The 13,001-nt window shown below is 44.0% G+C and overlaps 1 protein-coding gene across 3 annotated transcripts in view; it reads left to right on the forward strand.

The window, feature by feature from the left end:
- The first annotated feature begins 1,805 nt into the window (after positions 1-1,805).
- TP73 (tumor protein p73) overlaps positions 1,806-13,001 on the forward strand; it is a 74,765-nt gene continuing 63,569 nt past the window's right edge. For 2 of the 3 annotated variants that reach the window (XM_030537417.1, XM_030537420.1), the window contains exon 1: positions 6,879-6,964. In XM_030537417.1, coding sequence (XP_030393277.1) covers positions 6,954-6,964 — 11 coding nt within the window. In that variant the 5' untranslated portion in view covers positions 6,879-6,953. Of the gene's footprint in view, positions 1,891-6,878; positions 6,965-13,001 lie in introns of those variants that run through there. The other variant, XM_030537418.1, reaches the window with a different exon arrangement.

The following is a 13,001-nucleotide window of genomic DNA, read 5'->3' on the forward strand; positions in this document are numbered from 1 at the left end:
CCACACCACCCCCTCACTGAAACAGTCTCTCTCTCTCTCTCTCTCTCTCTCTCTCTCTTCCCATGTGTCATGTGACTACCTGCTCTTCCTTCTCATCCCTCCCCAGAGCTCACTCCACCCAGCAGAGACCACTGTGAGGTCCTTGCACAGCCCCCAGTGTGCTTGTGAGTCTGAACTGCTCCCACTGGGTCTGAACTGCTCCCACTTGGTCTAGACTGTGGAGTATCAGCTCCTTGGGGCAGGGACAACAGCTTCCTCAGTGCAGTTCTGCACTGTTCATGCAAACCTCTCAGACTCTGAAACTGAAATCACATTGCTTCCGTAGGCCAAGCTGTACAGCCAGCCACTGAGAGAGAGCAGAGTATTAAGCTGCTGTCTGTCATGTGTGGCCAGCACAGGGGGTATTAAAGAGATTCCTCTGCCTACAGCACCAAATGAGCACTCTGAAAACAATGCATATCACAGTAGTGCTGAGGGCCGCAAGCTTAGAGCAGGGCAGCATTGTGCTAAGCACTGTACAAACATCTATCCAAAGAGACAGTCCTTGCCCAGAGAAGCTTGCAATCTACACAGAAAGCACAATATAAACAAATTTCACACTAGGTTAAGAATATGTGCAAATATATTCCATCAAAAGGCATTGCTCTCATTACCTATTGCAGCCAAGTGGGGCATGTTTTTCACCTGTGACAATAAACGCAAGGATTTTATGTTCATCTCAGGCAATATGAACACGTCAATGCTAATGCGTTCAGACTCTTGTAAATGTCAACCTATGATGAATAAATCAGATCATCTACTTTGCACCTGAATGTAAAGAAAGAAATAACTGGAGATATTATACCTTTCTCCTAGAACTGGAAGGGACCTTGAAAGGTCATTGAGCCCACTCCCCTGCTTTTACTAGCAGGACCAAGTACTAATTTATCCTTTTCCCCACATACCTCTATGTGGGAATAAAAGATCTGACTATTCTAACAACAGACATACATCTGCCTCATTAAGTATGCTTTGGGGATACCTAGGTACAGACTTTTGGTTATTGGTAGACACTGAGTGGGGATAAACAAACAAGTTAAAATGATGTTTTTTTAAATAATGAATACACTTCAGCTTTCTTTTTCAAGTGTTTGAATGGGGTTAAGCACATAAACATCAGCAAAACTGATAACTCAGGGACAAGAGACAAGAGACAGTAAGAAGTTATTCAACAATTTTGTAATGCAAAGATAATTAGTGTCTTAGTTGGAGGGTCTGCAGGGCTTTCCAGGTGGACATTGCCTATTGTTTTCAATCAGTAATGGAGTGGTCTTTACTGGCGACTGCTCTAGGCACAGCTTGGCAGTTCAGTTTTTCCCACCCACATTCAGATATCATCGGAGTCCAGGTGCCTGTGATAAATTATACTATTCAACAACTGTCTGAAGAGAGAGAGAAAACTCCTCAGCTTCTGAGTGTGAGCTTATTACCTTGTGATAACAGCCTCATTCTCACAGTATTGATTAAACACTAATAAAACAGAGACTCTCCTTTCATGGGTATATTTACCATGAGGGCAGTGCACTCTGCTGCTCAATGGTACTGAATGGCTGGGCATTTCTGGAGCCCTAGGTAAGCCAATCTTGCTTGGCTTAAGTGACCATCTAAATTCCCAGGCACAGTTGGCTGAGCGTTCCCCACCCCCTTGTAACTCCCTTATGTTCCAGGAAGGAGAGCGCAAGCCCTTGCCACACTTTTCACGTAGCTTTCAACAGCTCCAATGTCATCACCTAGGCGACCAGGACGCTACTTGCTTGTAGTGCAGCAAATAACGTAGATTCACAATACCAGGCCACCCCTGTCTGCTGAAGACCTCCGGGGGAACTCAAAACTCTCAGGGCTACAGACCAGGTAGGGGGCCTTTGTGTGTGTGTGTGTATGTGATTTATTTAGCACAGTCTCTCTCTGGATTTCTCAGTATGGCATCTGGAGGATGATTTGTGTCTGCTTTGCTCCCTAGAGTAGTTATATGACATTAAACATCTTGGATACTTTGATCCAATGTGTCTTTGATCCAAAGTTAAGGCTCTGGTGGAGAAAAATAACAATAAAGACTCAGATAAAAATCCTGTGCTGTGGGTAGATAGATGCCTGGTGCCATGTCACCTACATGGTGACAGAGGGAAGTTGTGTCATGCCTGAGAGCTACAATAGTAGACTTCAGTGGAGTCACATTTATGCTCAGAGGTGGAATTTAGCTGCAAGACCTAAGGAAGGAGAATTACTTTAATTTAGTGTGCTCTCCCATCACAAAACTCCTGGAGATTCCTTCTCTTTCTGCTTCTCTATATACTAGTCTATCTTCCCATTTCACCTATCTAATCTCGTTTGTGGATTCAACTGTGGTGGCTGTTTTCTGAATTATTTGGGCTACTTTAATTTCTTCTGTTCTCCCATCACAAGAGGAATAATTCTTCCTCTGTAGGAGGCATCATGGGTTAGCCAGTTCTCAGTGCCTGAAAGAGGAACATCATCTACTCCTTTACGATACTGCATGGCTGGCCTGTTTGACAATTGTTATAAACCTGACACAGCACAGGATCCATAAAGTACAGTATGTATCGTGCCTGTCTTAGGAGGTGGCCGTGGATGAGTAAAATCTGAGAACAGCACGCCAAGGAACAGCATTACCTCCGGCTGAGGAGACATCTAGAAAAAACATGAAAAAGGCCCTATGGTTCATGGTAGCGAGGCACACTGACAGGCAAATTGCTTCTGTCCTCCTGGGCACTAACAGAGAATTTGAGACCCAAGTGTGCTTTGGCGAAGCTTAGTATCTCTTGTCAATTCATACAAGCTCCATGTTCCAGATATGAATTGAATAGCATATGATTAGTTATAATAGTCATGAATTATCACCTGAGGATCTCAAAGCACTTTGCCAATGTTAATTCATTCTCTCAGCCACCCCTGGTTCAGGTGAGCATCATTGTTCCCATTTACAGATGGGGAGAGAGAGGTACAAAGAGATTCACATGACATCAAGGCCACACAGCGGGTCGGTGGGAGAGCTGGAAATAGAACCCAGGCGTCCGGACCGCAATCCTCTGTTCTAACCACTAGACAGACAGCACTCCCTTTTCAGAAACATGGCTGCCCAATGATCTCTTACTAGTTGCCCCAGAGGTGCTGATATACCTAAAGCATACAGCCTGTTTGTGCATTGGCATTTCCTCTCAGGGCATGCCTGAAGGCTGTTGGGCAATGGGAATTGAATGTACCCCCCTGTGGCTTCCACCTTGCACAGTCATTTCCACCAGTGCACAACGGGTGTAGAATGTCACCGGATCAGAATGGTAGCATTTCGTATTCATTGTGCACTCACCTGGCACTGTTACAAATGACAGAGCAGGGTGGTGGAGAGCCAAGCCTCTGTGAGGTCTCAGCAGCATGCTGTTTTAGAATGCTGATAGCAGTGGAGTTTTCTCATTACACATAAAAAGCAAGTCTGTGTGGAACAAGGATATATGTGGTGGTAAAATGGAAGGTTCCCTTTGCACAGAAGGATAATGGAGGAGTTAGAACACTACGTCAAATATCTCTGAGAGACACCTACTATGGCCTGGCCCTTGGGTAGCGCTGTAGTATGAACAGATGCCAGAATAACTCCATTGCTTTGGTATTAGATCTGAACCAGACCTAGATCCAAAATCATACCAACAGGAGAGAACATTATCCTTTATGAACTGTACATGGTTAAACAAAGGAATTGAACATTTTTAACAATAGCAACTACAAAAAGATGCTCAGCGATTATGCTGTTGGGTACAACACACAGGTTCTGCTAACAATAAGGTGCTGAAAATTAAGACTGCCTCTCCATCATGCTGGCAGAGGGAAGTGTGCACCGAGTATCAGCCCTAGTTCAGAACTGCATGGTTTCATTGGTTGAAGTCATCCTCTAAGTAAAATCTGTTTTTAAATTTGAATTACTCATGGCTGGGGCTTTGCAGTTTCTGCTGTTGTATTTTCCTGAGGTATCACTTCTTTCTCCTCCAAAGACATCAGTGACTCCTGTGGCATGTTGTTGATTCACATTCTTCGGGCTACACTGGCACATGAGAGGTCATTTCGGTGGAAAATATTAATCAGATTTACTTGGAATGTACAATACAACCAAAGTCACACCAGAGCGGGTTCTTCAAGGAGACTGTTTCTAAACATGGCTAAAGGACTTCTTTAGAAACCATTTGTGCACGCAATTCACATGGATGATAAATCCACAGAACAAATCAAGCCAATTGGAAAAAACCAAAGTCTTTCCACAAACGTTAAAGTCCAAAAGTCCAGTGCCTCCGCGTGAGAAGGGCAGCCCTGGGTATTTACCTGTCAGGGGACCATGTTGAAGTGAGAAACCCTAAAGCAAGATTTGCTTTTGCTCCATCTATTTCTAATCTTCTTGACTCTGAGAATTTCCTATAAGGCATTGACTAGCATCAGAGGAAAGCAGCAGCAGCTACAGGGGTGGGGTTAGTTTGAGAAGGGGAGTTCTGGTGTGGAAGCCTCCATTTTGAATGAAAACACAAGCAAAATGTGCCAGTAACCTTGGGTTAAAGCAGCCAAAGAACCCAAATATGCATGTTAAATTCTGTGCCCTTTTAAATGCCTGAGACAAATTTGCCATGTGCCCTGCTCTGCAGAATATCTCCCATCCCCCACAGTGTGCAGAGGGGACTCTGCAGCCAGCAATGTCCGTTCATCAGCCACAGTTAGTTGGTAGATAGTTAAGGACGTTCAAATCAGTTACATGTCTAGTAAAACTCTTCACTTTCCCTGCAATTTGCATGGTGCACAGACATGCAGAAGGCAAAGGATCCCCTGCTGCAGCATTCCCCAGGCAAAGATATGTTCGTTATTGGGCTTTCAAAGACACAGTTTGGCTCTGGGTCTAAATTCCACCTAAATTCAGGGGTCTTCAATTTGGTTTTTTTTTGCCAGAGGGCTCTCCCTTGCAGAAAGCTTCCCGGTACTGGCCATCCAAACACCAGCCCTACCTAGAGACTTTATCCTTAGCTGACAAAGTAACTTCAGTGCTGCTAACAAGTGCTGGGCTGATGGCTTTGGTGATTTGGTCTATGGTGTTTAGTCATAGATCATGCACAGCAGGGGGCAGAAGTAATCTGAGGGTTCTTCTGCCGTGAAACCTCAGTCCTAATCAAGAGGAACCATGTTAAAGAACAAGAGAGGAGTTTAATCTCCATGGCTTATTTGGTGTCTTTTGAGATTGTCAGCAAAGGGCCAGTTGCATGGTACTTTCCTGATGTGGACATTAACTGGACAGGGATGGACAAGGTAGCCCACCAGCCAGCCATCAGATGGTAACAATGTTTGGCCATTACTGCCCAGTGGACTCAACCCAGTGAATTAGTCATGAAAATCTCTACAGCCCATAATCAGTCCTCTGGCTTCATCTGACACCGAAAACTCCAGAGAGGATCAACCAGTGAATCTAGAGACCTGGTTTCAGTGAAATCCTAAATAAAACATGTAAATAGCGAGATGCCTATTGTCAATAAACACTAACCCGCCCCCCACCACTATATTACTACCCAGGCTCAGACTTAGCTGTGTTAACAGAGCCACTGATATCTGCTCCCTTCCCTATCATTGAGTATCAAGTGCATTATCATACTGCAGCAGTGTTTATACAGTGTCAGGAGAAAAAACACATCAACTTCATCAGGTATCCTGTGAACTAATGACTAGGGCACAGCACTGGGAGTCAGGATAATTGTGTTCTGTTTCTTGCTCTGACAATGACTGTGTGTGTAGCCTTGGTTTAGTCACTTCTTGCCTCACAGCTTCGTCTGGGAAATGGGGATACTACTCCTTATTCCCCACCTCACAGTGCTAGAACCATAGCGGTCCAGAACGAAGGGAGGAAAATGACCTGTTAGATTATCTAGCCCATTCCTCTCTAGCAATACAGGATTATTCTCTAGGGCTCTTCTCAGTTCACTTTTAATTAACTTAAGTGATAGAGCATCCACAATTTGCATTGGGACACTTTCCTCTTCCAATGGATCTCACTGCAAGGCCATGTTTATATCTTGCTGTTACAGACATTCCCCCAAGCCTAAATAATTTTGTCATTAATTAGAAATAATGATGTAAAATCATATCCCATTTTACAGCAGCGTTTCTCATACTGGGGAGTCCTCACCCAAAAGGGGGTCACAACCCTATTGTAGGGGGGGGTCATGGTATTGCCACCCTTACTTCTGCGCTCTATTAGAGCTGGGAGGCTGGAGAGCAGCGAATGGACACCCAGCTCTGAAGGCAGCGCTGCCGCCAGCAGCAGTGCACAAGTAAGGGTGGCATGGTATGGGGAATGGGGTCTTCACTTTTTTGCGGGGAATCATCACATATTTTCAAAGGGGTCCCAACAAAAAAAGTTTGAGACCCCCTGTTTTAGAGGATGCTGTACTGCCATTAATATTGCTGAAAACTTCTGGAGTTACTAACAGTTTGGCAGCACTTTGCAGTTCTCTGCCTTTCATTCCAGGCTGTCAAAGTAGTAGTATTACTACTCAGCCACACTCTCTCCTGGTTTCTACCACTTCCTTTACAGCAAATGAACTGGCAAATGCACCGACTAGTGTAGTAACAATATTAGTAGCCCAAGCCTCTATTTGTACCACAGAGTTTATACCACAGAGTTTTAGTGGGAGCTCTTAGCTGTAAAGAGACACTAGCCTGGCTTTGCAAACACAGATCAGGCTTCTGAACTCCAAAAACGCCCTTAAAATATTCAGATTTTTTTTCATCTGAAAATGACTCGAATCACGTGGTTAGAAACCGTGTCACCCATCATGACCACATTGTAGTGGGTGCTGGTGCTGTGCTCTCTCTGCTGAAAGAGAACGTGCAGCTCATTCCTGAGATTGCTCATTCCTGGGACGGAGAAAGGCAGCATGGAGCCAGGGTAAGGTTGCTAACAAAAGCCTCACAGCAGCTCAGAATTGTTCTAAGCTTTCTCTTAAAGCTGCAGCCCATGTTCCTTTCTTGCACAACGTTTCTTTCTCTTATGAAAATGGAGCTGGGGGATATGGGACTTCAACAAATAGAATCCTACTGTGGCTAAATTCGTAGCAAAAGACTCCACTGTTGCTTTGGAAAAGCCCTCCGGATAATAATTTATGGACATTGTATCCCACAGACAAGACACAAAGGTAAAAGAACCCCGGGGTCTAGGATCAGCTGAAAGAGAATACTCGGGCTGCTTTCATTTTTAACTTACAATGTGATATTTTCAGTCATTTTTTTAATCCTTTTAATTTCAAGTTGACTCAGGGCACTCACAGAGAGAAAGGGGATGACCAGAGGAATCCCTGAGCCAGAAGGGGTACCTCTGTACTAAGAACAATAGCTCACTTGGTTAGAAAGCTGCTGCTTCCAGATTCTGCAGTTTGAGATCGAAAAGCAGGGAGTTTTTAGGTTCTTAGTCCTAGATGACAATACGAAGGTGCTGTAAGGTGGTAATACTGGCCTTCTGCCTGAAAGAGGTTACCCAAAGTTCCTGGAATGGGGATACAAATGGGGTCCAGTGTCCGTGGAGGGGAAAGGCAAGGAAGTGAAACTGAGTGATTCTGCAGCATGGCTCCATGCAGTGTAAGGCAGCAGAGAGTCCAAGATGGCTGCAGCCTGGTGGCTCCAGGAAATGCTGGCGTCTTTCTGATGGATTTAAGGGAAATTAATCCGTGGGGCACAGTGATCAGTTCTGTGCTCCCTGAACATTTATGTCTGGATTTGGAAATGGCCATGAAAATATAGATTCACAGAATGAGAGAGACTTATCTTTGCTCACCGCGGGAAATCCTTCCAACTCCGCCAGCCGTTGGCAGCACGAGTGCTCTGCTCCAGGCTCTGCGAGCCCCACTCATTCCTACTGCAGGGTAGCAATTCGCACACACACCACCTTGTTACACTCGAGTGCCCAGTCCTTCGTTTTCTGGACACCTGCAAGGCATTAGGGCGACCAGACAGCAAGTGTGAAAAATCAGGACGTGGTGGGGGGTAATAGGAGTCTATATAAGAAAAAGACCCAAAAATCAGGACTATCCCTATAAAATTGGGACATCTGGTCACCCTACAAGGCACACAGATTCATCACCTCTTTGGAAGCAGTGCACTGCTGTCCACCAGCCTCCCCTCAGTTTAGTGCTCTCTTCAGCGCAAGGCACTGGGTTGTGTCCACAGTAAAACCAGACAGAAGTTTATTTAGCACAGCTTAAGGTAAAGATCCAAAATGGATGCAAGTAAAAGGACTGGAACCACCAGGTTACAGTGTTACATAAAATATAAAATGCAGTCGAGAGCCTGTACTTATTAACCAAGTTCCTGTCCATTCTAATAAAGTATTTCTCACCCAATGGACAATCTTTACAGCACTAGTCCAGTCCAGAGAGGTGGGATCCACTTTTCATGGGATGTTCACGCTGGCAGAGCATCACCTCCATGACGAATAACGTCTTGTGCCCTTTCTTCTTCTTTCTTTTTCTTCTTCTATGCAGCCCCAGACTTTTTGTCTCTTTTCATAATCAGGGCCTTTCATTAACTTCAGCTCAGCCCTGAGGGCCCCTAGTCAGTGTCTTTTCTTGGGTTTTCTTTGTCTTCGTCAATGCTCAGGCTTGCATCTGGTCCAGGCTGTAAACTCAGGGCTGGACTGAGTTGAAAGATATTGATTGTTCTCACTCATTGAGTCAACTGAGACCCACCTTGCCTTTGGTGACAGGCATCATCTCCTACAATTTTGAAACATAATATTCTACACAGCTCTTAATATATTGCCCATACAAACCTCTCACAGTAACCATGATGATTAGCTATTCTTAGCTTTTGCCAGAGAGCACACACCACTCTCACTTTGGTGAAGTCTCGAGGACCTGGTCAGACATCGGTGTAATAAGCCTGCCTGGACATGTCTGGGCAAGTTTAGGCATGCCTACCTCACATAGCGGCTCGTGGTGACTTGCAGCAAATCCAAGCCTGCTGTCAAAGGCTACCGTTGGAATCATGCCAGGCCCCACCAGAGCTGAGTCTTTCTACTCTCCAATCAGGATTGCCAGAGTTCTGGCAGCTGATGCCCAACATGTAGTCGAAAGTGATCCAATGTTGAAACTAATAAGGAAGATCTCTTTGATGGATTGCCTACTTTCTAATAGCATCCCATTGTCTGAAACCGTTGAGATTTGCCTCTATGCTCACAGATCTCTAGTTTGCACAGCAGGGCCTAATTTTTCACTGTAAGGTCTGTGAAAGCACATGGGAAAATCTAACTGTATGTGCACAATGAGAACTGCACACTCTGATACTTGTGCGGGTGTGTATTTATTTTGCATTCATAAATGTGCATTTTTATGTGCACATTTACCAGTCACTGCATGTGTGCACAGAATCTCCAGGTGAAGATTGAGCCCCTTGTTTGAAAATTTGGTACAAATTATCTAAGTATTTAATCAAGATCAGTTTAGATGTTTTTAATCTGCAGGCATTTTGGTGGGTGCTGGATATTATGGACATGGGGAGTGAGGGAGTTACTTCAGACTGATCACCATATTTTGTTAAACTACAAAGAAAACCACAGTGTAAAATAAATCTTTACACTTAATTTCAGCTCAATTTTTTGGCCATACAATGAGACTGTTAGTGGTGTTAGGACAGTTTTTTCTCAACCCAGTAAACCCTGCTGTGTTTTGTCTGTTTTACCTCTGGGCATGTCTACATGGTGCTTTAATCCACACCAGAGGGGTGTAAATTTTTGTCCACACTAGCATGTCTCACACTAACTGGTCCACGTGAACCCTACATGATTACATTAAAAGCACTAGGGACTTTTAGTGCATGCCAGTAGACTACATGTGGGCCTGTTAGTGTGTGACATGCTAGTGCAGACTAAAATTTACACTGGTGAGGACTAAAGCACCGTATCGGCACGTCCTCTTTCTCTTCCTGAGCCGTTCCTTTATGCTTCCTTTCAGCCCTATAAACTGGTTGTCTTTCCTTTGCAGAAGGCTTTCGAATCCTCTGCTTTGGTAGAGAACTCTAGAGGCATATTGAGTCCATCACTTCCATGAGGGCAGCTGAAGGAAAATACCAGTGTGCCTCCTGGTTTCATTTTGTTCCCTTTTAAGATTGCTGACCTTGCAATGTCGCCTAGGAGTCTCCTACTTGGCACTAGTTTCCATGTAAGCCCCTAGGCTTTACACAAACTGATTCTGGGTCATGGTCCTTTCCTAAGCGGACACTAGTCCCACAGTAAGAACGTGACTTCGATGATCCTTGCAGAGGATAGTGTGAGGCCGCTGGCAGTCACCTTCTGCTTTCTGGACGCGCTGGAAAACATAGGGTTGATAAATACACCTGCCCGACACATCCCACAAATGGGCGGCTTAGAAGATGAGGTCCGTCAACAACAACCTGCGAGAAAATGTTCTTTGGAGAAGTGAGCAAGGTGCTCAGCCTAAGAATGGTTTTTGTTGTTATGGCACTAGGCTGGGATTCCAATGACAAGTCCTGGATCTTCCACAAACTTCCTGCGTGTGGCCCTGGGCAGGTCATGTGATCTCTCTGTGCATTAGCTCCCCATCTGTAAAGTAGAGATAAGAATACTCACACGGAGGTTATAACGTGATACATTTATTGATATTTGTGAGGTTCATAGGTGTTGGGTGGGAGAAGCATAGAAATACCTTGACAAATAAAACTCCAGACATCTGCATTCTGTCTTTACCACTCGCTTATATTGTGAGTGTACCAGAGTTATTTTTTTCTCTGTGCCTCAGTTTCCCCATCTGTATATTGGGCACAATAAACTTTACCTTCTTAACAGGAGAGTTATGAGGCTAAATTAATACTGGCAGAACACTTTGTAATCCCGAGTGAGTGGTGCTATAGAAAGATTAATATTAATGGAGAAAAGCTTTATAAAAGTGCTTCCTAAGAATGTTTTTATTATAGCTTATTGCTGTTGAACAGTGTCTAATAAAGAACAATACGTTCTGCTCCTGCTAGTTAAGGTTAATAACAATCTGATACAAGTTTGGAGATGTTCCTTTGAATGAGCACCTTAGTATTAGAATTGCAAGAGCATTTGGAGATCAAATTGCTTTTGATAATATTTTTGGCTTAACACATGTAAACTTTTTTAGAGGGCTGCATGAGGACAGGACTGGCTTTCAAAGTGATATTAATATTCTCTTGTTACATTTGCTATGACTCACGGGTAGTAACTCCCATAGTCATATATACAAAATATTGTCTAATCTAAGGAGAGCTTTGTAAACTCTGGACTCCTGTGGTTACCCCCAAACCCAGATATGTGACGATGGGGTCAGAGCCTATGTTCAAACCAGGGAGCCCAGATTCAAAGAGCTGTGATGTGAGATTGTGTCTGATTCCATTGTGTTTTATTGCACTTGCTGATCAGTGCAAAAATTCTTAATTAATGTTTGTTTGAATTTGAAAGGAAAATTTGAAGGCAATGACATTTGTGACTCAGACTGGATAAATAATAATTATGAGAAAAATGTAACAAATGTTCAGTGAATATGTTTGCAAATGATATTCCCAACTGTAAATGGTCTTTAATGGAAATGAGTAGTCAAACGGTTAGGGCTGAGGTGAATACTAGGAATCATTGTCTACAGAGCACACCATTGGCTAAAGAGGGCTGCCTGGAGCAACAGTTGACACTTTAATAAAGTTTATTGTAACCTTCTCAAATGGGAGTCACGGAGCCAGTATGTATTAGAGATGGGTTGGCTCCAAGCACCCACTGTACATCAGGCCCTTCCAAGTTTTGGGTATATTTAGAAGCACACTGAATGGGGATGACATCTCTGGAAATACAGACCAGCTGGAAAAGCCCCAGCAGCCAGAGGTCTGCCGAAGGAACATTTCTGCTGTTTCACTGCTTGCTCGCTCTCTCTTTAAAACCGGAAGTTGATTTTTGCTCATGAAAGGAGACAAACTGACAACCCGGGAGACTGGCGATCTCTTTCTCTAGAGATCAGGTATGGCATGGGCAGAGGTAGAGCAACCTCGCCATCATATCCTCACCACAGAGCCTCAACCCTGCTCTGGACCACCCATGGGTGAGGCAGTCAGGGTCTGACCCAGAGCCCATTGAGATCAGTGGGAGTTTTTCCATTGATTTCAGTTGACTTTGGATCAGGCCCTCAGTCTTGCTGGCTCATTCAGTCCTTGGCTTCTCTATTGAGACTGTCAGTGAGGGAGCCAATTAGTGTCAATGATGATGACTTCACTGGGAACTCTACTATGGCCTCGGTTTATTTCCTACTGTAGGCCGCTGAAGGGCTAGCAGATGGTAACTAATTATATTAATTTATAGTTGCACCATAGGGCCCCCATGCATGGAATCTCTCATATAAACACTTTGGAGAGTCCCTGTCTGTAAATTACTGGCTGGGTTTTGTTATCATTTTCAAAACCAAAACCAGCAAAACACATTTGATTCATCAGTTAAGCTGAGCTTTTCAGAGTTGTTTGTTTGTTTGTTTCTTAAAGTGACAGTAAAATTGGTTTATATGGAATCATTGACACAGTTCATCCTTTCCTTTCTATTGCTGGTAATGGTCGATTCTGTTCTTCTCTGGTTCTTATGCTGTGCCTATCACTGGTATCTGTGGGCTTTGGTATTCTACTGAGAGAAAGCAGGGCATTGCTGATTGCAACTCATTGTCCTAGTAGAGTGGAACCTGCCTAAAAATATACAATTATGGTACAACTTTTTGAGATCTGGCACATCTATATGACTGACCATGTGCGGCATTAGTTTAAAAACAAAAAGATAGTTTCAAGCAGAGGTTTGAGAATAGCATATCATCAGCCTGGACATTTCATGCCCTAATGCTATTTATTTTAGCTTTATCAGAAAGCCCCACTGAAGGGCATAGCTCCATGAATCAGCTTAGCTCCATTGACTTCAGTGAAGCTATCTC

This window comes from Gopherus evgoodei, chromosome 18, assembly GCF_007399415.2.
Source record: "Gopherus evgoodei ecotype Sinaloan lineage chromosome 18, rGopEvg1_v1.p, whole genome shotgun sequence".
Taxonomy (NCBI): Eukaryota; Metazoa; Chordata; order Testudines; family Testudinidae; genus Gopherus; species Gopherus evgoodei.